At 41.5% G+C, this 22,081-nt stretch overlaps 2 protein-coding genes across 3 annotated transcripts; one reads left to right on the plus strand and one right to left on the minus strand.

The window, feature by feature from the left end:
• Window positions 1-1,478: 1,478 nt before the first annotated feature.
• On the minus strand, window positions 1,479-13,489 carry sgpp2 (sphingosine-1-phosphate phosphatase 2). 2 transcript variants are annotated; one of them, XM_004075466.5, is made up of 5 exons: window positions 13,097-13,489; window positions 12,267-12,428; window positions 5,651-5,830; window positions 3,177-3,266; window positions 1,479-2,250 (listed from the first exon to the last, which is right to left on the minus strand). In XM_004075466.5, the coding sequence occupies exons 1-5, from the start codon at window positions 13,328-13,330 to the stop codon at window positions 1,705-1,707; spliced, it is 1,212 nt and encodes a 403-aa protein (XP_004075514.1). In that variant the 5' UTR covers window positions 13,331-13,489; the 3' UTR covers window positions 1,479-1,704. The 2 variants fall into 2 exon arrangements, with proteins under 2 accessions (XP_004075514.1, XP_020563983.1); XM_020708324.3 differs by having other exon boundaries at window positions 5,651-5,809; window positions 12,405-12,428; window positions 13,097-13,474.
• Window positions 13,490-17,863: 4,374 nt separating this feature from the next.
• rnf228 (ring finger protein 228) lies at window positions 17,864-21,650 on the plus strand. Its single transcript, XM_078956569.1, has one exon. The coding sequence runs from the start codon at window positions 19,315-19,317 to the stop codon at window positions 20,083-20,085; it is 771 nt and encodes a 256-aa protein (XP_078812695.1). The 5' UTR covers window positions 17,864-19,314; the 3' UTR covers window positions 20,086-21,650.
• Window positions 21,651-22,081: the final 431 nt, after the last annotated feature.

A 22,081-nucleotide genomic window follows, 5' to 3' on the forward strand; every position in this document is an offset into this window, starting at 1 on the left:
AAAATTTTTGTGTTTGGTGTTTTTAACATGTTCTTGTGGCATTTTTCTGATGGAGGACATGTGTTAAGAAAATTTACCTTAAAATGGCAGTTTTAGACTTTTTCTTTGTTTGAACCATCGTGAATCAGGAGTAGACGAAAAAATTGAATTTTTAAAAAGCCTTTGTGTTGTAGAAAATACTCCCTGCTCCGCTCCATTTTGGTGCATCCATTTGCAGACAAATGAGTGAAGCCCATTTATAAATGTAACTGCTCCTTAATGTTAAATAACTCATTATTTATTCACTAAATCTTTTTAAAGTGATAATTACAGTTGCATAGGAAACATTTTGCTTGTTCCTCTAGCATAAATACTTTTAAATTTGATTCTGACAGGTTAGGTTATATGGACAGTGTTTAAGTTCTGATGTATATTTGCCTAATCCGATATTTCAAGTCTGATTTCCCCGTAGAATTAAAAAAATACACATCAATTTTTATTTTTATTATAAAAAATGAAAACATTTTATGCTTTCGCGGGCCACGTAAAATGACATGGAGGGCCACATTGGGCCCCCGGGCTTTGAGTTTGACACGTGCACTAAACAGTGCGCTGAACCTTTTTTCTTCAATGATTTGTGATCTTCACTGGTGTCCATGGATTACATGAAATCTTTCCACCTTTATCCACCTTTGTCATGGTAGGAATAACACGTCAATGAAAGGGTGGGGTCATCTAAGACAGCACAAGGGTTAATCCATTGCAGGGCTGCCGATCCTGGTCCTCTAGAGCAACAATCCTGCCTGGTTTCTAGCTCTCCTTGACCATCTTTCTGCTGATTGCCTGACTCAAGTGATTCCAAATCCTAATCGACTGAACACCTGGTTTAGGTAGTCAGCATCAAGCAATCCAGGGAGGGCTGGACATCAGGCAGGGTTGAGGCTCTTGAGGGCCAGGGTTGACCCCTCCTGATCTATCCTTATATTTTTGTTTAGATAAAATTTTAATGATCTTTACTTTTTTTCAAATTGTCCTTTTCAGCAGCTGTGCAAACACATGAGAGCTGAAGGCCACTTACAGTATGTTGGACAGATGTTACTGTCACATTAGAGCTTATGAATCTTTGAACACATAAGGTGTATATTTGTATAAACCCCTTTTGAATTTTAGGCTAAACTTTATATTCATTGTATTTATTTACATTTCTTTTTGGACTGGAAGGAAAAAAGTCATTTAAAAGCACATCTCTGCAGTAAGTGGGCATCTCTCAGAAAGGAGATATGACCACAATGAAATGCCCAGATATGAGTGCTCCTTAATATTTTTGCGATCATGAACTCACCTGGTCCATGTGGAGCAACAGACCTGCAAGGTGATGAAACTGTCAGGATTAAGGCAGGATTCATTGAGGTTTATATAAACTGGTTTTAGTCCTTATTTTGGGATTAACGTGTCATCTTTAGGGTGGGGTTCTGGTGAAAGAGAAAAGGACACTCAAATATCTTCTAATCTTTATTGCGAAACATATCCAGCCTTCAAAAATCTACAACGATGATCAAACTCAGCCATCAAACATGTTTATATGCAAAACTTCTTCATCTCAGTCATAGGTCAGTCACCATTGTGAATCATTCCAACTGAGGAGTTCCACTTCAAATCATTTCATATCCAGTGAAATAAATACTGAAGGTCCCATCATACAAAGGACGACCCCTCCCTGTAGGGTCAAAGCAACCCAAGCAGGAAAAAGGCTCTGTTGACCAATATTGAATTGACAAGTCCAACAACTGTGTATGTGGTAAACTTAGATGGGACCTCAATCTCTTTTCTCCTCCTGGCGTTGTCATCACTTTTTGGTACCTTGTACCACAAATACAGTATTTGCAGACTCAACCTTTTCATGATCTGCCGAGTTCCCACCAGCGCCACAACCCCCAGTAGAAATCTGCAAGCCCCTCGCCCCACTGCTGGTGCGGTCATTGGTGGTACGGGTACAGGTAGCGTCCCTTCTGGCTCAAATGTCCGTCCGAGCTGCTCGTTCACCCAGTATCCCACTGAGCAGCCGGCACATACTCCCAGAATGGTGGTCGTATCCCCCCTTGTGGTGCTGTAATGGTCCAATTCTGGGTATGTATAGCTGAGGAAGAGGAGCAGCGATAGCGCCACGAAGGGGGAGATCCGGCTGGTCAGCTGGAAGCGGTCGAAGGCCTCCCAGTACGGGAATGTCACAAGGATGAGGACAGCAGAGATCAAAACGCCACAAACTACATCCTGGAATCAGAAGAAACAACACAGTTGATGTTAGCAAATAATTTTATTTTTTCATCAGGTCTTCCTGTGTGATGTTCAAAAGACTGAATTTTGCTTATAGAATGAAGCTTCAGCCTGAAGTTTAATTAGAATGTAATGTTTGATGGTGTGTATCTCTGTGTGTGTTTACGTGTATAAAAGAGTGTGTGTGTGTGTGTGTCTGTGTCCCTGTACGGTGCCCCGGAGGGGCAAATTACATCAACAAATCACTCGATGCAAAAAACATTTTAAAGATCACAATGACAAAAAAAAAAGCAAAACGAAAATTAAAAAAACAATATTCCACATTAGAAAACATACAAAAAAATGTCCAGAAACCAAAAAATTAAATAAAAGATTTTCTTTAGAAACCAAAATTGTTTTCCAGAAAACAAAATGAAATCCTAAAAAACGAAGAACAATGAGAAATCGGAAAAGGTGGGTACTATGGGACATCATTGATTGAATGATGACGTTTGGCCATAATTTAGCTGAAAGTTATCAGACATCAAGCGATGCTGGATTTCATCATCCAATCAGTGATGTTCCATAGTACCTACATTTACAGGTTTCTCTTATCTTTTATTTTTCTAACATTTCCATTTGTTTTCTGGAAAATACACTTGTTTTCCAAAATGTTTTTATTTTTTACATTTTGCTTTCTGGAATTTTGCTTTGTTTTCTAAAATGTAATATATTTTTAAAAATATTCGTTTTGCTTTTGCTGTGATCTTAAAAATGTTTTTGCGTTGTGTGATTTTAAAAAAAATGTAATTTGCACTTAATGGCCACTGTGTATCTGTGACCCTGTTTGTGTATCTGTGTTAGTTTGTGTGTGTAGGTGTTTGTGTGTCTCTGTTTGTGTATCCGTGTCTGTCTGTGTGTTGTGATTGACGTTGTCGACTTACCAGAACTGAGTGCATTCCAGTGTAGAGTCGACTTAGACAGACTAAAGTTGACAGTGTTGTTGCGATCAGCAGACCCACCTCGAACGGGAACTGAGACACGGAGAAGAACATTTTACTACAATCACTGATACGCTCAAGGTTCTTGATATCTGAGGGACCTTCTTTGGTTTTGGTCTTGTCAGTCTTCCTCCTTTGACATTCCTCATCATTCCTGCCTCTCTGTGTCGACGATCCAATCTGATTGGCCGACATCCTGCCTTTCATCCCCTAACTGCTCCTCTGTTCCTGCCCTCTCTCCTCCCTCTTTACCTATGGCAGCAGGTTCCATTGCCCCCTCCATTTGAAAAAAAGTGAGGCTTTGAGGGTTCTTCATCTCCTCCACCCTCCTCCTCCTCCCTGCCCTTCTCCCTCTGCTCCTCTTTAGGAGCTGGAAACCTCTTTAGTGGGACTTCATGAAGAGAGGGGTTTTTCATGAATGGTGACAAAGGAAGGACAGGAGGGGGTCAGGGTGTGATGGACTGTGGTGACCTTTGACCCGCTTTAGGAGTGGGTCATGTTGCCTGAAGGACTTGCAGCTCTTTAAAAGCCTTTGTGAAAGCCTTCCTCATCTGTGGATGTGTATGCTCTTCTCTTTCTGTTTTTGAAGAAATTTAAGGCCCATGTTTGTCCTCCCTTCTAGTGACCGTCTTGGATGTTGACCTTGTCTCTGACCTTCAAAACTATCCTCCAAAATAAAACTATAGGGCTAAAAAAGGCCCTGCAGCTGCAGAAACCGTCAGTAAACATCAGAGACATTTTGTCTGAAAAAAAGTGCTTGTGACTGAGCCTTTCAGAGCTTTATGGACTTGGTGACAAAGTGGGAGGGACAAAGGGAGGAAGAGTCAGGAGGAAGAAGAGGCTGGAGGTGGACAAGTGAAGTGTCAGTCATTGACTTAGAGGGTGAAGCAGTCACAGGGTGGGTGGGGTTGATGGTGACTGATGGGGTCCTCTGCCCCTCACACAGCAGGAGTCTGAGGACCAGCAGAGGATCTCCGTTCAGGCTCCCACAGTTCACTGGTTTGATAGGAGATGAGACCAGATCAATGCACAACCATCTGACTTTTGCATTGAAGTCAGGATGACTTTAATCCACTCAGGTTTTGTTTCCTTCAGTTGATGATCTTGATAAGCTGCATTTAGCAGGGGAGGTTGAACCATCACTGCAATCTAACACTTTTAATAATATAACCTTTAAATTATCGTTTTTTTTTCCAACAAAATTTGATAGTTGCTTATAGTGAGAAGATTTTGCTGCTGGACATTCACATGACTACAAAATACATACATGAAATGATTTGAGTTCTTCTGTGTAAAAGTAAGAGTTTCATGAACCAAACAAGATGATTTCCAAACCTTTGCTGGATTTTGAAGCAAACACAATGCTTTCAACCTGTGAAGTCTGTGATCTCTTTGTCCAACTGCTTATGTGAACACCAACCATGAATAAAACAAAAACAGATCCAATTTTAAATGCAATCTCTGAAAGAACAGTAAACGTATATTCTGCCGGGCCATAAACCACCACATGCTGATGTTCCTGTTTCTACAGTGTCATGATGACCACTTTGTGTTGAAACCCCACAAACTGGAGGCCAAAGGAAAGCAGACACTTTTACTTTTAAAGTCCAAATTCTGAAAATCATTTTTGTTTCCTTGTTTCACTATCATAAATATTGTTTAACAGGGAGAAACTTCAACTACATATTTTACTGTGTAGAAAAAATGTGTTTCTGTTTTATCCAATTTGGGTGATTTAGGAGCCGCAGAAGAATTTGTCATTGTTCAGCTAAAAAGATTTTACTTTTTATAAAGACATTCTACATTAAATTACCTTAGTTTAGCTTAAAGGTCCACAGCAAAGGAAAAACATAGAGTAATGAGAGAGAGCGGGCCCAAATAAGATCGTCAGGATTATGCACTGCCTCCATTACTTTTCAGAGTTAAAGTCCCTCTGTGGTTGTTAAACATCAGATTTTTTCAAAGCTGCACTTATTAATTCAGCAATCCGCAGAATACTTTTCATTTTGCGCAATACTGCTCCAAACAAAAAGTTGTTGAACCTGTGTGATGTTGTGAAGGGTTGGCTGTCCTTAGAGTGTTGAGTTGAAGCAGGTCAAACCAAATGAAAGGATATTTTTCAAGAATAACTTCCGTCCGCTAAACTTACTAACCTGGTCTGAAGGCATCTTAAACATGGAACTTCAGGTGGAATCAGATTATCTAAGTTTGATTTTTTTCTTATTTCACCCAAACATAAAACAATGATCATAGTTTTACCAAAAAGAATTAAAACTGTGCATCAACTCTATGCAGACACAACGACAGGAAATAACTGAACGTGCCCATCACTTATCATCACCACAGTATCAAGGGTTTTGGAATTACAGTTTATACTAAAGCCTTAACAGAACCGTTTGGAGACATTTAGGACTCACCTGTACTCTTGCTGGGGCGCTAAGGAGAAGGGTGAAAAAGATGGCAGTTGCTGCCATGGCATGGGTGGAGGGAAGTCCATACTCCGCGTCCACACGGGTCTCCAGCTTCACCACGGGCGGTGAGACAGGACGAGGCAGCTTCAGCAGATCCTTCATCACCTGGCCAATGTACATCACCAGCTAAGGGAACAAGAACAGGTATCATCACATCACGTCTTCCTAACAAAATGTAGTCCTAGCTTTCTCTGTGGTCCGTTCAGATTTGCCCCCAATGGGGCAAAAACGACAGGTCTTAAGTGATGCAAAATGAATGCAGCACAGGATTCGTGAAAAAGGGGGGGTCATAAATGTTTATACAACACCATATCTGATGTTCTAAATATTAATATTTGCCACTAAAATATTTTGCAAAAAATAACTATAAACAGTGAAAACATACATGTGTATGTAGATTATGAGATCACTGTTTTCCTGTCATTGATCTCTTTTCTCTCCTGTCATCATTTAGAATAAGAAGCATAAAACAGGAAAAAAGGTTAGATCCGTGATAATAAATCAATGTTCTGAGGAGAACGGTGGATCTGCATTTCATGCTACTCAGGACAAAGAAAATAACTCAGCTGACCGCCTGTCTGAGGCTGGAGGACACATGTTTTTTAACACCCAGCTCAGGGGGAAAGTCTGTATTTGTCTGTGTGTCCAGCCAAATCTGCTGCCTAGTCTCTGTCACAAAATCTGTGATGGCCCCTGGAGGGCAGCCTGCTGCAGCTCCAGTTTATTTAAAGCTCTGCTTTGTATATTTAATGAAAGGCTGTGTTGGTGAGGAACAGGGAGGCAGTGCAGTCGGATGGAGAGGGACACTAATGTGTGTGTTTAAGAGGTAAAACGGCCAGGCTGTTATTACCCTCTCTGTGGACGCTGTAATCAGGAAGAGCTCGTTACCATGACGATTGAGATTTTAAAAAGCATCTATTGTTACTGTATGAGAGACACACAGATCTGCCCTCACAGTGGAGGGCAGAGACCTCCACATCAGTGACTTTCACCACCAAACCAGCAGACCTCTATTTGCTAAACTTGAAAATTGATTTTCAAAATTATATTAAATTATTATCAACTGGAGCATCTTATTAAAATCTTTTTGAATCATAATTTATACTCCAAATTAATTAAATATTAGTTAAATTACATGATTTAGGTATTTTCTTTAAAATAAACAGCTACCAACAAATTCTTAAAGCAGTTTATTAGGTTTTGGACTCATAGGTCTGGCAATATTGATGTCTCAACATGACACGTAAAAATAAAACAATCTTTACCCCAAAATGTGGATAATTTAATTCTGTATAACTTTAAAGAAACAGTTCAAAACTGAGGCTCTTTTCAAAGCATAAACAAAGAACCAAAAAAAAAAAACATCCAGCAGAACTTTGATCATCCGTAGGAGTCAGTTCAGTCCAGATCATTTCTACTGAGATTGTCTTAAAAACATGTTGATGAACATCATGGAACCTCCTTCCACGTGTTGTACGCTTTGCTGTGTGAAGGTCATCAGATATTTTTTGAATATTGATTTTAGTAGTATGAGTTTGTTAATAATTCTCCAGTTGCGGTTATTGTTCATGAATCCAAAGGAAGCTGCCGCATACTTTAATTTGATCCTTTTGTATGCATAAATCGCTATCCTCCCACCACATGACCTGACAGCTGATAACATAAACATAGACGTGTGTTCCTGACCGAACCCTGTAGATCAAACGACACTTTATAACAAATGCTGATTTTTGTTTAACTTATCAAACATGTCGTGCTAACATTAGCTTCTGTGGAGTTCTGTCTGAGCTTAATGACCAAAGATATTTCCTGTTATCTGTTCCCAACAACTTTATATGTTTTAGGAAGTTATTTCTGAAAATCTTTTTTTAGAACAAATTTTTGGCAGATCATTTTGCTATCCTTTTAAAAAGGAAGTTAGATCTGTGGACACCAGAACAGGAAAGCGAGTCTATGATTCGAAACTTGTCTTTTTTGTTGTTTATGTTATTTCTTTTTGAATTTTTATAATACTTTATCAAGAAGAGGCTAAAGAACAATTTTCTCCATCTGACACTGCTAATTCTCATTCTCTGAGTGTCAAAACTTAAACACGTGTTTTCTGAAAACACAAAACAGCTTTCTAACAAAGTAATGACCAGCTGTAAAATAAATGTAAATAAATGTAAAGGTAAAAGAAACCACATATTAAACTGAACTGAAGCAGAAGCACAAAAAGAAGTGTTTCCCTGTTTACAGTTCCTGTTTGGCAACAGTGTTAACAGATCTAAAATCAAACATCAAATAATCAATAAGATTAGAAATTCACCAGTTCAGAAATCAGAAATGAAAATCCATCAGATCAGAAATAATATGTAAAAAATTATCAGATCAGAAATTAAATATAAAAACTAAATTAGATCTGAAATCAAACAAATTGCAAACTGAACAGATCAGAAATCCAACATAAACATCAATTAGGCCAGAAATCATTCGGTTCATTTCAGCCTTTTCACAAAATCTATTTCATAAATGCTGCCCCTTAATTGTGATGTGACTATAAATACTGACATCAGGTTTTTCACATCCACTAAGTTTGGGGATGAACTCATTAACTCACGTTGGTCTTTATCTTAAAGACCTGATCATACATGACTATTAAACATTAAACTGCTTTTATTACAGAGTCTCCAGTTAAGTCGAGGGCTACTACAACCACAGACTAATTTATAGCCTGAGCGATCCAGTCAACCATTAACTTGTAACTCCTGTTCTTTAAAAATGCAAGCAGTAAAAAGGCATGTGCCTTTTGCCTACCGGCTCCTTATATCACCAAGAATATTTTCAACAAATGAATAAACCTACATATGTGTTATAAAGAGCACATATAATAAAACTGACACAAATGGTGACAATTCTTTTGCAGGAATCCAGCCCAGCAGCTCATTAGTTTACAGACCTGTCATGGATGGCAGAAGGTCATTGTTTACAAGCTTTGACAGTTGTAAGCTAGTAGCTGAACTGGAATCCACACTAACTGTGAGTTCAGAAAGAGGCCATAAAGTGAACACCCTCTACGCCCCGTCTTAAGCTGCTCTCAGCATCCACACAAAAATCACATTCAGCCGCCTCCAGGGAGGCCAATGCTCCACTGGATTATTGGTGCCTTTGTGATCCTCACATCAAAGCGGCTGACCCAGGGACAGTCTGGACACATTAATGGAAGAGTTAAAGACCGTCTGACCTTGTGAAAAACTATATTGATCAAGGCCAAAGAAGCTCTAGATGTTGCCCTGTCAATATCTAGACCAAACTGAGTGTTATCGAGTATGAATATATCAAGAGATGGGGACGTCCAGAGATCTTTTGTAAAATCAATATCTTAATTGTTTTCACCCTAAAGCTACATACAGTAAAGTTATGTTGATGGAAACACATTAAGTATAAAACAAAGCTGAAAAATTAGTATCTTACATAAATTAATGTATATTTTAGCTTTACTGACAGAGTATAACAGACAAACCTACAGACATTAGGAGTTCTGGATACACCTGTGAGAGTAATGTAAACTGATGACCCCAGTAGAAATGTTTAAGTGTGACAGTGAGCTTTCACTTTTCTCACTGAGATGATGACTGAAAAAAGAGGCGTCTTGTGTTTCCTTTTAGAAATAACCAATGTGATTATAAAAAAAAAAGTTTGAAAAAAGAAAAAAACTAAAGTCATAGAAGTAACACACCAAAGTAACACAAACAAGTCTAGGAGTTACCTGGTTGGACATCAATGAGAAATTTCCCATCAAGTCCAATAGAAAAAGAAATCAGAAGAAAAAAAATATTTACAGTGTGGATTAAATTCGTTTTGATTAATAATCATACTTTTTTTTCCTATTTGCTGTAAATTTTTTACAGCTGAGACTTTGGGTTGGGCCATTTTATCTCTTGATTGGCATCTGTGAAGACCGCCCTAGCGCAAAACTTTACTTTATCGCGCCCAATAGAAGTTTCCCAAAAGTGAGGTGGGCGGGAAAATACTAGTCTACTTCTGGCCTTATTGTGGCATTCTGTCTTCACACTCAACTCGAGTCATGCGTCAAATTTGCCTCAGATACCTCTCTTTCGACCCGTGTCAATTTTGCTGCTGGACTCTTCAGACGTGTGGGAGGAGCTACCGCCTAAAATTTTTAGCCTCATCACTACATGGAACCACATGCCAGTTTCAAGCCAAATTCTGGCTGTTAGTCTACAATCAGAAATCATATATGCAAATGGAAAAAAAGAACAATTAGTGAAAAACTAATCAATACAAGTCACAACTGTCAGGCACAGTGTTGGAGTGGTGATGATCTGGGCTTGTTTTTACAGCAGTAGGACCCGGGGCAGACCTTTGCTCTGGGATTTGATGGTCATCGTCTACTATGAGCTTCAAAAGTTTTTCACTGTTGCTGTATCTCTTAAAAAAGGCAAACGGTGTTCAACAGAAGTGAGGCTGAGAGCATCCCAGCTCCCAGGACAGACCCGGAGGTTTTAACATTAGAAGGACCGGACTCAGACATTTTGACAAACATAGAGTGGCTTGTTTATGCTGCAGTCTGCTGTCAGACTAGAATGAAAGCAAGACTCTGTTGCATTAAATTGTGCTACATTTGAGTTTGATGTCTAGAAAAAAAGAATAAAACCCTTTGAAAATATGTTTTTTTACCTTTTAGTCTGTGGCAAAAGGACATTTATTCATAATGTTTGATGGGGTGACTCTTCGGTTTGTAAAGTAAACAACTGTAGTTACCATGTGATGTCTGTCTAAATCAGGGGTTTTTAGTCTTTAAGCATTTGGTCCAGTTTCTAACGGACAGGAACAGAACAGCAAAGAACCTATTAACATTTTAGAAAAATACATTTTATTTTTGTGGCCATTTATTTATTAAATGTAGTTTTTAAATATTTGGAATAGTTAAATTATAACAGTGTTATATGCTGTGTTTAAACATTTTTTTCTTTTTAAAGTAAAATCTACCCTGTGTCAAAAGAAAATCCCCTTGCTGCAGCAGAATTACTTGAATTAAAGATGCAGGAAAATCAAACATGACATTTTCTATCATAATGACTTTTGATGCACTTTCATCCTTTTTTATCCTTTTACTATTTAATATATAAAGGATAACACTGAACTCTTAACCCTTGTGCTATCCTAGGCACTTTAACATTGGGAGTTGGGTCATCTAGACCCACTAGACAGTGCACTGAACCTTTTTTCTTCAATGATTTGTGATCTTCACTGGTGTCCATGGATTACATGAAATCTTTCCACCTTTATCCACCTTTGTCATGGTAGGGAGAACACGTCAATGTAAGGGTGGGGTCATCTAAGATAGCACAAGGGTTAAATGCAGTTACACACTTTAAGAACTGTGTCTCTGAACAGCAATGTTGTGCAGCAGCAGATAAGAATATTGGCTTTAAGTTTGTTCTAATAATAAACCACTGTGACAGCAGTTAAGACCTTTTGCCATCATTCAATTATACGAAAAGTCAAAACATAAACGACTTAAAATTTAATGTGTCTTCATTTAACGTGTTGATATTTGTCTTCAAAACCGAAGAGCCACAATGAAGGGCTAAATGAGCCATATGTGGCTAAGGAGCCTCAGGTTGCAGACCCCTTCTCAAACAAATAAGCATTTTCTAATGGTAGCTATTGATCTAAATATGACAGTTATGCCGTAAAATCATAATTTAAAACTTTTATAGAATGATATCTTGCAACACAATAAACCAGGTCTTCATGGTTTATGTAGTTCATGTCAAGTGGAATCATTCTGAGATATTTGCGTGTCGGATCAGACAGCACAAATACAGGCAGAAGGAGACAGACCAAAGGCTCTGTCCAAACGGTCAATAAAACACCCATGTGGGGAGACAGGGGGAGAAGGGCGGAGTAAAGCTGGTAATGTCTAACTAGAAGGAGGGACTGGGAGTGTTTGCAAGGCGACATGGAGAGCATGAGCATGTGTGTGTTGGCGTTTATGTGAGCATCTGAAAGGAATTCACATGGGGGCATGGATTCCAGAAGAATGCTATCTCCTTCCCTGGGGGGACAGACAAGGGGTTCAGACACAGGGCAGCCACCAGGCACAGAGGGCGAGGACACGGGGGCACAAAAACACCCCCACCATTACACACTGAGAATGCACAGCTGTAGCAGTGTCCCTGTAAGTGACTCCTTCTGAGATCTTTCTGACATGTTTTTGCTCACTCTGCGCCGGTGTCGGTCAGAATAAACATCTAAAACTGAGATGGCTTTTACCAATCATGAGTCTGCGTCTGTGTCCTCTTGCTATGTCAAAGGCCCAGGTCAAGCTGGCCCCTGTGTCCCCCTAGGCTCTGGGATATATGGAGCATGTTGTCAGGGAAAGGTCACTGGAAGTGTGAGAGGATGAAAGGAGGTTGAAAGGTGACAGAGAGGAGACAGAGCAGAGGAGAGAAGAGGGGTGGCATTGTCAGGAAGATGGACATCAGGCGAGGATTAGCACGTGAGCGTGCTGAGGTGGACCGACACAAAGACCCTGTTCTCCCTCTGGACTTACAGTCCACATGTTGATGAGGCGACGGCAGAGGAAAGGGTCCAGGTTCCAGTGGATGCAGGGCAGACAGGTGATGTAAAAGATCTCATGACCTAAACCAGCTGACAACAGGAAGAGAAAGTGCAGCAGCCAGTTCCTCACCTCATACTGAGGCCTGCTGCGGTCCTGCACGGAAGAAACGCATATGCAAAACAGACACAGGGCATGGTGACATTCAAATGAGCATTTATATGTAACATCTGACAAAAAAATGCAAAAGATGCCAAAAATGATCTGAAACCTAATTGGAGAAAACTGAGGACTGACAAGAACTTCTAACTGTGAGATAATATATAGAATCTAGATGTTTTATAGTTTCTCAATGCAACCCTGGGCAGACATTCACACTTTACACACTGAATATTAATAAACTGTCATGGTAAATCTCCTTTCAAAGATACATTTTTGGAATCTCCAGCTAATTTCTTCAACATTCAGGAGTTCTCTGTCCTTAATCTCAATAGGATTTCCATAAACATGTTGGGAATATTTTAAGTCGCTTTCATCCTTCACTAATAGGCTATAGTACTGTATATGTAAATATAGAAATTATTTAAGTCAGTCATTAGTTAAGTCAGTTTGTTTCTAATAGAAAATAAAAATAAAAAGCTGATCAGCCTCAGGGAGCAGAAGTCTCTCACTGAACTCGTCACGCTGCAGAGGAAACCCGGCAGGTGGACCCAGACAAACGGGAAAAGCCTGTCATTCTCTGTCAAGTCTACTGAAACCCAAACTTCCACTTCAGTTGAAATCGGTTCTTCCCTTGTCGGTCACAGATCACTCAGAGGACTTACGGCCGCTCCTCCGTTCCCGGTGTGTTTATAGTTGCAGTTCCGGTCCTGATGGTTCAACCTTGCCTTCAGGTGGCCTCGCGTCGTCTCTCCGTTAATGCGGGTTCCGTTCGGTACAGCTGTTCCCTTCTCTTTTCCGGGAGCATGCGGGGCTCCGACAACAAGGAAGAGCCCGCAGCGTCTCTGAAACCGGGCCACGAGCTCCGGGTCCTGGAGGAAATCCCAGAGCCCCCGCATCTCAGCTGAACCGGCTGAAAACGGCGTCGAGCGGGGAGGAGGGGGGCAGACCGCTCCGGTCTCCAGATCAGGTAATGCTCTGAGGTGGTAGTAGGACTAGACGCATCCTCCTACGTCCAGCAGGTGCGGCTGCTGCGTGTCACAGGTTAGTGCAGAGGGGCGGGGCTAAGGAAAACCTGAACAGGTAGTCACGGATTGTAGTATGTTTATGCAACCTTTACACTGGGAGGGGATCAGATAAACTGTCCTGCTTCACAGATTCTAACGCAAAACTGCTTGATTATCTGAGCATTTCTTTTTTTCTTTTTAAAGATAAATAAATGTTTGACCATCGCTGACTCAGAAGTTTCACAACACAATCCACAATTCAGGTTGCTTTATTTTATTCATGTTTTGTTTCCATCAAATCGGAGAAGAAACCTTCACCCCACATTCATCCTTCACCAGGAGCTTCTGTGTGTCTGAACTGCAGAACACTTCTATCCCATTTGACATTTATCTCACCTGGATTGAAGCTCCTCAGGTGAGGGACCTAAATCAGACTGTGCTGCATAACGCCATAAAACGTTTGAAATAGTTATTGACAGTTTGATTTTATAAATGTTCACAAATGTCAGATGTTTGGTGGAGTAAACAACACTGTCTGCTCCCAAAGGTCAATAATAAACACTAAACTGATCCAGAACATGTGTGATGTTTGATGAAATCATTTGAGAAACAAAAATATATTTTTGTTCTTATCCCAGACTTCAAACAAACACAAAAGCACAAACACAAAATGAAATAAGCATGACTTTCATGAGACATTGTTATTTTTTTCCCATAAGGACCATCCATGCAGCCTCTATATATGGCCACTATATATTCTGTGACTATTTCTGGCTACAGGAACAGTGACATGTGCTCATTACACGTTTTATCAGCACAAAACTTTAACCCTCCGAAAGTGAAGGCTCTTATCAGGAAGCGTGACCAACATGTGTTTATAACTCATATTGTTCTTAGCAAGTGCAGCTGAAAGACGTTCATGTTTTTGTTTGCTAGCTTGAATCTAAATTGTGGAATCTGGAAGAACTTTTAGATCATCTGGGTTCCTTAACACGTTTATTTTTGTTTTCAATTATTTCAGTCCAGGTTTTATTGGGTCTTCCAGGTGATCTTAAGTCTTCAGAGTTTGAACCTGCTTTTCTTTTGTCCAGATTTCATCAAACACAACACCACTGACTGAGTCCTCAGGTGTTTCTGCACTCATCAAAGATCCATCCACTGCTTCTATTCTTTGGTCTTCTGCCAGAGGCCTGGGAGCTTGAGGATCCTGCGCAGGATCTTTGCTGTTCACAGTGCTGCACTTTTCTGGACTGAGACGTTTGCGGGTTTTCAATTGTTTGTTGGTGAGAACTGCACTAACTGAGTGTGACGTCATCCATCGAAAATGGTTTATTTGGCTCCAACCAAATGAAGTAAATACACTCACCATTTTTTCGCAATATGAACACTGTGTTGTTGGAGCCAGACATCGTCAGTAAGCAGTGATTGGTGCGAGTCTGTCTGAGCCATTGTTTTTATGACAACCACTCTCACCATTGAGGCGTGAGCTTGTTAGAAGGTCACACCCCTACTACTTGAAAGCGAGCTATACTAAATATGTCAATCAGACATTCAGAAAGTTGAATGAGGGGCCGAACAGGCTCCTCCTTTTTTATTAAGGCATCTGATTTGATTAGTTTATAACTTAAATAACTTGAACTACAAATTAAAGAACATTTAGAATATATTTAAAAAAATGTATCAGAGCAAGAATGGTTATTCAGACAAACAGAATGACAGAGTAATAGCTTTTTATTGCTCTGTAGAACTCTATGGGATTTTGGATTCTTGGAGCCAGTGGGTACTTCATGTTTGGAACGCCAGGAGGGAGGGGTCACTCAGTCCAGGTCTCAAATATCCTTAATGGGTGTTTCGAGGGATCTGCTGTTGCCCTCCTTCAGTTTGGCGGTTAATGGTAAATGGCGTATACTTGTATAGCGCTTTTCTACCTTCCTCGAAGGCCCAAAGCGCTCTACAGTCACAGTCCCATACACACATTTATACAGTGATGGCAAGTAGCCATCTGGCCATCACCAAAGACTAGCGCCAACCTTCCACTAGAGGCATGGTGGGATTCAGTGTCTTGCCCAAAGACCCTTCAACATATGAGACATCGACACATGGCAAGGTGGGAATCGAACCTGTAATCTTCCATCACTGCACCTCTGCGTCATCATTCGTGTGACTGTTTCCGTCTCATGAAGTCATAATCTGCCCCAAATATATATTAAATTATCCTCCCTTTTGGGTTACAGTTTTTCTCCATTGTTTCAAAACTAATTTCCTTTCCCATGTAGAGTCAGTGCCACCAAAATGGCAAAGATCCTTCTCAATTGCTTTTTGCTCATTTCTTGATCAGACCGGACGTTCTCAACACTCCTGGTGCTTTTGTCAAAATAATGTGGATGGTTCGGCACAATGCCATGTTTCACCTGCAAAAGTTCATATCTCTCCAAAAACAATTCATTCATGTGTCAAAACTAAATTTCCTTCTCATTTAAACAGTCAGTGCCCCCAAAAATCCCCCCCCCCCCAAAAAAAAATCCTTTGTCCCTTTTGCATTGTGTCGGCAAACACAAAGTCACAATGATTAGATATTTTGTCACTATAGCAGAGCACCACTGAAATATCCCTCATGTCCACCTTTCAGTCTTAGCTCAGTCCTTTATTGACAATGGTTACTGTACTGTTTGGGTAGCTAACAGAATATAATATTGTATAAAACTGGAAGAAGAAAAAAAGGATTTTAGGGTAAGAGCAGCCTCTTGGGTTTACAGTAACAGCACACATTACACTCATACTGCCAAGGAAATTCTAACCATTATCATTCACACACATAAAGTAACTTTCATACATCAGAGTAAAAAAAATATATACAGCATAGTAGACTATATAACTTAAACACAAAAAAAACAATGACAATGGTATGCAGCCTACAGTGCTGTAAATAATGCTTGAGTTTCACAACTAACACTTCTTTACTGGTCGCTGTCCTCACCCTCCCTCTCCTGGCCATCGTCCTCACCCTGCTGGCCATCCTCAAGCTGCTGTCTGTCTGGCCACAGATTCTCGTCTACACCACAGCGTATATTCTCCCTTGCGATGCTACGAGGGAAAAAACGGCGTGCATGTCGCAACCATGCCCTACACTGATCTCCTGTAATATCCTCACACGCCGCATCCATTGCATGGAGTAGGGACCTCTGATCTTGAGCCCATGTTCATACACTCTCCACCGCCAAGCAGAGAAAAACTCTTCAATAGGATTGAGAAAAGGAGAGTAAGGTGATAGGAACACTGTGAACATCCTTGGATGAGTAGTGAACCAGGCCCTGATGAGCGGGCCACGGTGGAAATTCACATTGTCCCATACAATAACATATAGTGTTAGGTGAGGCCCTACGAGACCTCTCTCAGTTTTAGGGATCAAATCAAAATGAAGGCGGTCCAAGAAGATGAGGAGCTTCTGTGTATTGTATGGGGCAAGATTGGGGATGTGAGTGGCCACACCATTATCAGATATTGCAGCACACATAGTTATATTGCCCCCTCCCTGGCCTGGGACATCCCCCTTCGTTAGTCAAGTTCTAGTTTCACCTGACTGTCAATTGCTGTAATAAATTTATCAAATGTTCCAAGAGATTCATATATCGTATTCATGGTATGTTCTTGACTAATTTTGACAATTGAACAGACTATTGTGCATGTAATGACTTACACAATGAAATGATGCTGACTCATTTTGGAGCGAACAACCATTAGACTGAGAATCAACAATCAGTTTAGATCAACAAGATCTATTCACTTGGAAATTGTGCTAAGTGAAGGCTACCTGAACTTACAGTAATCACTTGCAAAGATGTACTGAGACATTGAGACATGTACTAAGACATTTGCAATTTCATGAAACTAATGAGAAATGCCATTCTGTTGTGAACAATTGCCAAGTGGTTTGGAAGTTTGTCCATGTTGTTTCGAGAATGTCATTTCTGTTTCAAGGAATGAGTCAAACCAATGGAGAAAAACTGTAATGCCCTAAATGTTTGGATCACCATGGTCACCACTGTCTCCTTCACTTTCAGCCTTCTACAGTTCTTCTCTGAGTCTCTGGTATTTCTCCAGTTTCTCATTGTCTTTCTTTCTAATGTTTCCTTCACCACATCCACCACAACACCTTTCCTCTGTTCCAACACTACCATGTCTGTCGGTCTCTGGAAGTAAAGTCACACAGACAACTTTAGATAAAATATATAAAGTCACTGACACATATATTCATTGAAGCACCAAGTCCCAAGATATTAGGCAATCTAACATGCCCAACAGCCCTAAGACACTTTTGTGAGCCTCAGTGGGAGCTCAAGTCAGTGAGTTGATGGACCCACCAGACCCAACAGGACCCACAGGTGCACCCTACTGTTTGATATTATTGAAAATAACATATCAGTTAAGTTACTTTATTCAACCCATACAGCAGGTGTACGTAAATGGACACAACAGAAAATTTGAGATCTGACAGGTTGGATTGAACATACAGACAGCTTTACATTCACCCATGAATACATTTCTGGGTTATTTTTTAAACAAATGTAATATATATTGTAATCTAATTGAAAGAAAGTAGTTGTGAAAGTCTGCCATTGGGGTGACCCCGTCTTTGCTCAACTTTAGCTGAGATAGGCTCTAGCCCTGTGACTCCAAAAAAGAATCTGCAGGTTTGGAGAATGGATGCATGGACGTTTTTCACAGGAAATGTTACAGCAGAGCAGGTTATATCAAACAACCATTCTGGCTCTTGTAATGCTAACTAAGGCGGTTTAAGTATTCATCTCAAGAGTCTGAAATGTGTGACTGAACACACAGCCCGACATTAAAATGATAAAAGTGATTGTCTTGAAAAAATAAAATAAAAATTGCACAGACACAAAAGACAAATACCGTGTTGATGAGTTCAGTGGTAGGTTCAAGTTCCATGAATGACGCGAGGTTTTTCCTGTTTCCTGAGTTCTGTGGTGGATTTTACTTCCACAGTTCCACAATGCAGTTCAGTGGGTAGCTTGAGTGGTATAGGTAATTAGTTGAAGAGGTAATTGAATCCAAAAGGGGAATGGGGGAAAAACCTAAAGAAGGTCAGACATCTTTGAAATTATTAAACTCAGTAAATTCATGTGGATTTCCGGATATTTTTTATGAAGAAATCCCAGAACAAACAACAAAGTTGCTGAAAAGGTTGTTGCTCGCCTGACACCTAAGTGATTGCTGTAAACATGATGATACCTGACATTGAGAATCAGCAACACCCTGTCCTCATCCAGGATCTGTCTGTAACCTCAGCAGCCACTTGAAGGGCCGTGATGTGTTTAAGTCAGTTTGCTCCTGAAGTGCCACAGCAGATTAGTACTTCGGTTTTCTGCAGCACTGATTTCCCCCGTCGTTCCTGCTCCCCCTGTTTTGGTTCAGGCTGTGAATGAAACCTGAATGTGCTGCAGTCATGAGTTGTGTGTTCATTCCATGTTTTGTAGTTACAGTCTGAGATTTTTCTTGCTCTTTGTGGAAGGAATCAGGGACCCGCTGCCCCCAGCTGACCGCATGAGCGCATTCTCCTGCTTGCAGCGTCTCTCTGGAAGAAACAACAAGCTCCATCTTTCTTTCTCGGGACTTTCAGAGGCGGCTCGTCATCAGTGCGTGACCGTGGGATGCTCGGGCAGCGGAATCACAATTACATCATTCTTTTCCACTCAGCCGAGCCTCAGAGGAGCAGTAAGATCGGTGCTCCTTAGGAGCGCTAAAGGAGCGACTGCGTCTGCGGGAGAGATGGCGCTTCGGTGAGGCGGTGGGAGGGGAGACGTGCTCCGTCATCAGCATCTGCCTGCTCCCTTTGTGTTCACCGGAGAATGTGAATGGCGAAAGATGACATGGCAGAGGTAGAGTTGCCATCCACCGGAGCGGAACCCCCCGGCGAGGCCTCCTCTGCGTTTCCGTATGAGGAGTACGAATGCAAAATCTGCTACAATTACTTCGACCTTGACCGGCGGGCTCCGAAGATCCTGGAGTGCCTGCACACCTTCTGCGAGGAGTGCCTGAACACGCTGCACCTCCGGGAGGAGCGGCCATGGCGCATCAGCTGCCCCGTCTGCCGCCACCGGACCCCCGTGCCGGATTACCGGATACAGAACCTGCCCAACAACACCAAGGTGACGGAGGATTTTCCGCTCTATATTGACTCGGACCCCCTCCCGCAGGACGCTCTGCCGCCTTTCCCTCCCCCGCTGCACCCAGCCCTCGTCGCTCTCCGCCGCGAGGAGGCTTCGGGGGCGTCCAGCGTCAGCCAGGCGACCCCATCCACCACCGTGTCCACGGCCACGACCCTCTCCCAGGACTCGGTCCGCTACGACAGCTGTCAGAGCTGCAAGAGAGTTGCGCTGACCACCGGCTGCGTGTGCGTAATCTTCTCCTTCCTGTCCATGCTGGTGCTGCTCTTCATGGGCCTGATCTTCGTGCACAGCCACAGCATCCCTCCGTCACCGGCGGGGCCCATCTGCTTGTCGGTCGCCAGCATCTTGGCCATGTTCTCGGTGGTCGTCACGTGGCTCATCTGTTGGCTCAAATACAGACCGGATCACGAGACGGGCCGCGCATCCTCCACCGGTAACTCCCGGAGAAACGCCTGACGGGCCGGCTGCTGATGCTGCGCTCCGATGATGGACATTCGGGATCCCTTTACTTTTCCAGGGATGAATCTCGCCTATAAAATGGCCTTTTACCTGTAAAGCAAACACCTGAAGGCCTTCACCTGGTTTGGAGCAACAGGCCGAAGATCCTTGATAATCATTTCCTGAACTTATGCACTTGACTTGAAGAGATCTGCACCTTGAAGTTCAGGCTGTGACCTCCTGTTGCTGGTCAGCTGGTTTGTTTTGATGACTGAATGTGAAGTGCTCAGTCCGGGGGGGGGGGGGGCACCCCCCAAAACTAATATGCATTCCTCCTCACTCTGCTTCTCACTGTATCTGTCCATGATGGTTCACTCATAGCCCCTCTATAAGCACTAATGTACAGAACAACAGAACATCTTTACCTTTGCGTTTCTGGATGGGAGGGGTTTCAATTACATTACAATGGAAATGTGTAAATAGTAGAATTGGTTTAACTGACGTGTTTTCTGATGTGAGCACTTCCTGATTCCTGTGCTTTAACTTCATCCCTTTGGGTGGGACTGTTATCATCGCAACTGAAAGCTTCACTTTTTCAAGCAAAGACGAAACAGGAAGTAGCCTTTGGATTGTTTTGCTACTTTTGAGCACATCTGGCTTCTGAAAGGTCCTATTTTTTTCACAGATGGGACGCCCTGTGTCCTTGTTGTGCCTCTACCTGTCTCCTAATGAAGTGAAGCTGCTGTCACCACGGAAGTCCTGCACAGGCCGATTGCCACAATGGGTTCTGTCAGCTGCCATTCATCTAATTTCTTGTCCTTTTATTTTGACACCATGTTAAAGATGTAAAAAAAAAAAAAAAAAGCAGGGTTACAAACAGCGAGCATCTTCTCACACCTAAAACATCTTTTTTTCCCCATTGGACTACCTGGAAGGATTTCAACTTCTGCTGCTTCAGTCTGTTGCTTGTCTTCCTTTGAATGAATATGTGCATCACATGTCTCAGTACCATCAGGAGTTCACTCTGAAACTGCCCTTTCTCCTGCGAATCTCAATACCTGTGTGGCTCAGAAAGAAGATGCTGAACAGCTTGACGTGGGGGACAACATCTCTGCATCTTTGCTGACCTTTCACTCTGAAACATTTGCTGAGCAGAAACAAGTAGATCAGCATCCAGACTAAAGTGTAATGAAAACTTTTGTAATGGTGGCAAACCAACTTATTTCCTCTCAGTTGACTGTCAGATTTCCAAGTGGTTTGTTTTGAAAATACCAAAGTTTTGGTTGTTTTTTGTACCTGCTTCCCCTGTGCACTTGCAACAGAAAATGCTTCTTAAACTGTCTCGCCTGAACTGCTTCAATCATCAACCTTAACCAGGTTGAATATGATGCACTTTCACTTTCTTTGTTGGTACGGGTGTTAACCTTTGATCCGTGTCAGTGTATTTATTTATTCAGAGGACCAAGACAATGTTTTTTTTTCCTGTTGTAGTTGAAGTACCAAATGTATTTGCACAGAAAAATATTGCAAATGTGCTGTTTTACATATAGACACATTTCAGGAATAAAGCAAACGTGATTCCCGCTGGTGTCCATCATTTGAACCAGCAGCTGATGTTGGAGCTCTGATCGGATTGCTCTTATATAATGACCCCCTAACAAACGGAGTCTGATCCAATTTGACACTTGCAGGTCCCTGCTGTGCATCAAATGTGCCCCCTACTGGAAGACGTTGGGCATTACATCCTAAAAAGAGCAATCTGTCATTTTCCTCACATTTGCATTTCTGCTGAAGTTCTTAAGCAAACTTTTGGAGGCCTCAGCCTGATTAAAAGCAAACAGTTTTTTTTTAGCGCAGGCAGGATGCTAACCACCTTCACATGACAAACCAGGATTGGTCAGACATCTTCTTTTTAGTTTGATATAAATGAAACCATTCAGAAACAAGATTTTTTCCCCCTTAAATGAACATTTGAAGAGATGATAGCAAAAGCCTACCATTCTGTGACACACAT

Source organism: Oryzias latipes, chromosome 13, assembly GCF_053564925.1.
Source record: "Oryzias latipes strain Hd-rR chromosome 13, Olatipes_Hd-rR_3.1".
Taxonomy (NCBI): domain Eukaryota; kingdom Metazoa; phylum Chordata; class Actinopteri; order Beloniformes; family Adrianichthyidae; genus Oryzias; species Oryzias latipes.

Excerpts from the sequence above, each read along its gene's own strand:
- sgpp2 (XM_004075466.5), bottom strand. The coding sequence starts at position 13,330 with ATGCGGGGGCTCTGGGATTTCCTCCAGGACCCGGAGCTCGTGGCCCGG. Across the intron at positions 5,831-12,266 it reads GCCTCATCAACATGTGGACT|CTGGTGATGTACATTGGCCA; the intron begins GTAAGTCCAGAG and ends TTGTTCCCTTAG. Across the intron at positions 2,251-3,176 it reads CTGGAATGCACTCAGTTCTG|GATGTAGTTTGTGGCGTTTT; the intron begins GTAAGTCGACAA and ends TTCTGATTCCAG.
- rnf228 (XM_078956569.1), top strand. The coding sequence starts at position 19,315 with ATGGCGAAAGATGACATGGCAGAGGTAGAGTTGCCATCCACCGGAGCG.